Here is a 2,813-nt window from a genome sequence, read left to right on the forward strand (position 1 = left end):
GTTTTCATTTATTCCAGATGTCTAAGCATGGTTTCTTATCATTAGTTGCAATCAGTTCAAAGATGTTCACCAGATCCAATATGTTTGTTTAAAAGTAAAGTTTTAAGAAAAAATGTATATATTTTTAAAACATAAACAACTCATATAGGTTTCGCATAGTATCCACAATTTCACACAAATTACTGTACGACTTGGCTACAGGATTTTTAAGTTCTACTCAAAATGTTCAGATTAGTTTAGACAAACCACTACAGAAGTTTAAGAGTCAGCTTAGACTCTGGTAATGGTATAATCCATCATTATTTAGAAAAACAATACTGGAAGCTTGTCCAGTACTTTTACGTTGAATACTATTATTATTAATATTAGTAGTAGTACTTGACTAAGTAGTAAAAGGTAAGATTAAGAAATAAAAGAGTGCATCTCCCTTTCCTAATTTTTCAAAACTTCAGACGAAACTAATTATTTTTTTAAAATAGTTTTATATATCAAACTAGCAAAATTTTGAAATACCCTAAAATATGTGAATTATGCTAATACTTGTTTAACGTAATATCAAGTATACTACACACCAGGTTAGTTTACTGTAGTTTTACTTTTACATACAATGGTAAATGAATATTTCCGTTGTAAATTTTATGAATATTTATAGTTCGACTTTAATTCAGCCTATTCCTTCGCTTTTCCAATATTTGTTGATTGATGTCCAGGGTCTAGCTTAATTATAATTTCTAGTTTTGCGCACTACTGTACTGAACTAGCTTGACTCGGCAACACTAGTCATACTTACTATCTACGAATTCTTTACACTCTTCTTTCAATTCATTTGTCTCCTGTGAAACTGCAGGATCGAGAATCCTTATTTTGTTCAATTCATCGAAAAAAAGCCCATTCTTCCCAAATGCTTCAGCACTCATTTTTTCTGTGATTATAGTTCACATAAAAGTTTCACCACTCAGGTAGTTTACTTTACTAATAACGTTATGCCTAACATATTATTTAATAATGAAACAAAAACGCAAGCATAATAAGCGCCCTCTTTTGATTTCAATGAATCTGGGCTCCTTTTTGCATTTTAGAAGTTCCATATGCCACAGTAATTAGTTACTGGAATAAAAATAGAATAAATTATTAAGCGGTAATCAATAGTCCAATTTATATTTTTGTCTTTCATATAAAATGAATTACTATATACATGTAAAATAATTAAGTTTTAATTTTAGAAAACAAATAGTAAAATATTACGTTTATATGTTTTGATAGAAATATAAAAGCTCCTCGGTAGCTTATCGGTAAATCTGCCGGCTTAAAACGGTAAAAATCGGGTTTCGATTTATGCAATAAGCACAGCACAGATAGTCCATAGTGTAGCTTTGTGCTTAACGACAAACAAAATAAACATGGAATTATGATATGCAGACACATTTTTTCTCTGTGCTTTTAGTTATGCAGGAATTTTTATAATTTGTTAGTCATAGCAGATACAAACTCTGCTAGAGGGGATATTGTAGTAACATAGCACTTCCGTATTGAAGGAGATCACCTGCTTTGTTGGCCCAATGAATGATGTCTGTATGTAACAATCAACAAAAGCTGTGAGAGTGCAAGCGTCGCGAGGTGATGCCGTCGAAAGTAGAAAACCAAGATTACCTGTATATTGAAGCTTCATTTCTTAAGTAAGTTTCATAAGGATATCTTCAAGTAAAGACCTTATTTTAGGATCATTGTGGTTTAGTTCCATGGGGATCAATCCCGAGAAAAAGGAGGCTATAGGACTAAACACCACCTAGTAGTTCACCAACTATGGTACTATCCGAACAAGTATGCACACTGTGTTTTCTTTTGTTTTTGTTGTAATAAAATTCTGTTTATTTTCTTTAAAACTTATCCAGTCTACTTAATCAATATTTCCTGCTTGTTCCTGATGTTAAATTCCAGTCTGTTTAAAAAGCTGGAAACTGGGGATGTTTGTACATATTAAAATAAACTGGTATGACTTTTTTCTAGTTTGCAGCTTCTTCATGATTTTTATCCTTAAAATGTATTATAATAGAATGCAGTACTGTTATGAGATAAAATGGAATGTAGCTACTCTACAGTGATAACGAAAATTTACTTTTAAAGAAAAGAGATATTTTTTTATGTATGCCTCAGTGTTCTGGTTATATACCTTTATCAAGAAACATAACTGGGTAGAACTGCAGAATCTATGTGCGTGTTTTGTAGAAGTACGATACTGCCTCCAGTGGCGGATACAGGATTTTGAAGTTATTGCTTTTTCACTTGTTTTTTAAATTTAACATGAAATTTCACTACATTCTTCCCTCCTCAAAGATCCAATTTTTGCAATTATTCTGATTTTATTTTCAAAAAGGAGGGGGGGGGGTTGTATTCGACCTTGGCCTCTATTATGTTTCTAGGGTCCGAAATATCGAAAAATAGTATTCAGGAGATAAAAGGCAGTTCATATGTATCCCCCCCTCGTGGTTCAGCAGTAAACCTGAAAGCTTATAACGCTAAAAAATCGAGTTTCGATACCCATGGTGTGTACCTGTTTTTAACAACAAACAAACAAGTTTAGTTTAGAAAGTACGTCTGGTAATAAGCTCTTGTTAGTATTCAAATAGTTATGAATATTGTGGTAAGCTATGTTTTTATTTAAACATTTCTTAGAGAGCAATTGACATTCAGACCAAATAGGTTCATAAAAGTAGTCCTAGAATAAATATAATGTTCGTTAATGTTAATGATAAAGAAGCATTGCAAAATATTTAGAAAAGGTGATACATTATAAATACGTGCAAGTTTTCAGT

The 2,813-nt window shown here is 31.6% G+C and overlaps 1 protein-coding gene across 1 annotated transcript in view; it reads right to left on the reverse strand.

Moving 5' to 3' along the window:
- The window catches only part of LOC111086958 (intraflagellar transport protein 20 homolog), a 3,417-nt gene extending 2,365 nt beyond the window's left edge, over positions 1-1,052 (reverse strand). The window contains exon 1 of the mRNA XM_022391889.1: positions 787-1,052. Within this exon, the coding sequence (XP_022247597.1) occupies positions 787-917 (131 nt within the window). The 5' untranslated portion in view covers positions 918-1,052. The remainder of the gene's footprint in view (positions 1-786) is intronic.
- Positions 1,053-2,813: the final 1,761 nt, after the last annotated feature.

Source organism: Limulus polyphemus, unplaced genomic scaffold (genome assembly GCF_000517525.1).
Source record: "Limulus polyphemus unplaced genomic scaffold, Limulus_polyphemus-2.1.2 Scaffold1584, whole genome shotgun sequence".
Classification (NCBI taxonomy): domain Eukaryota; kingdom Metazoa; phylum Arthropoda; class Merostomata; order Xiphosura; family Limulidae; genus Limulus; species Limulus polyphemus.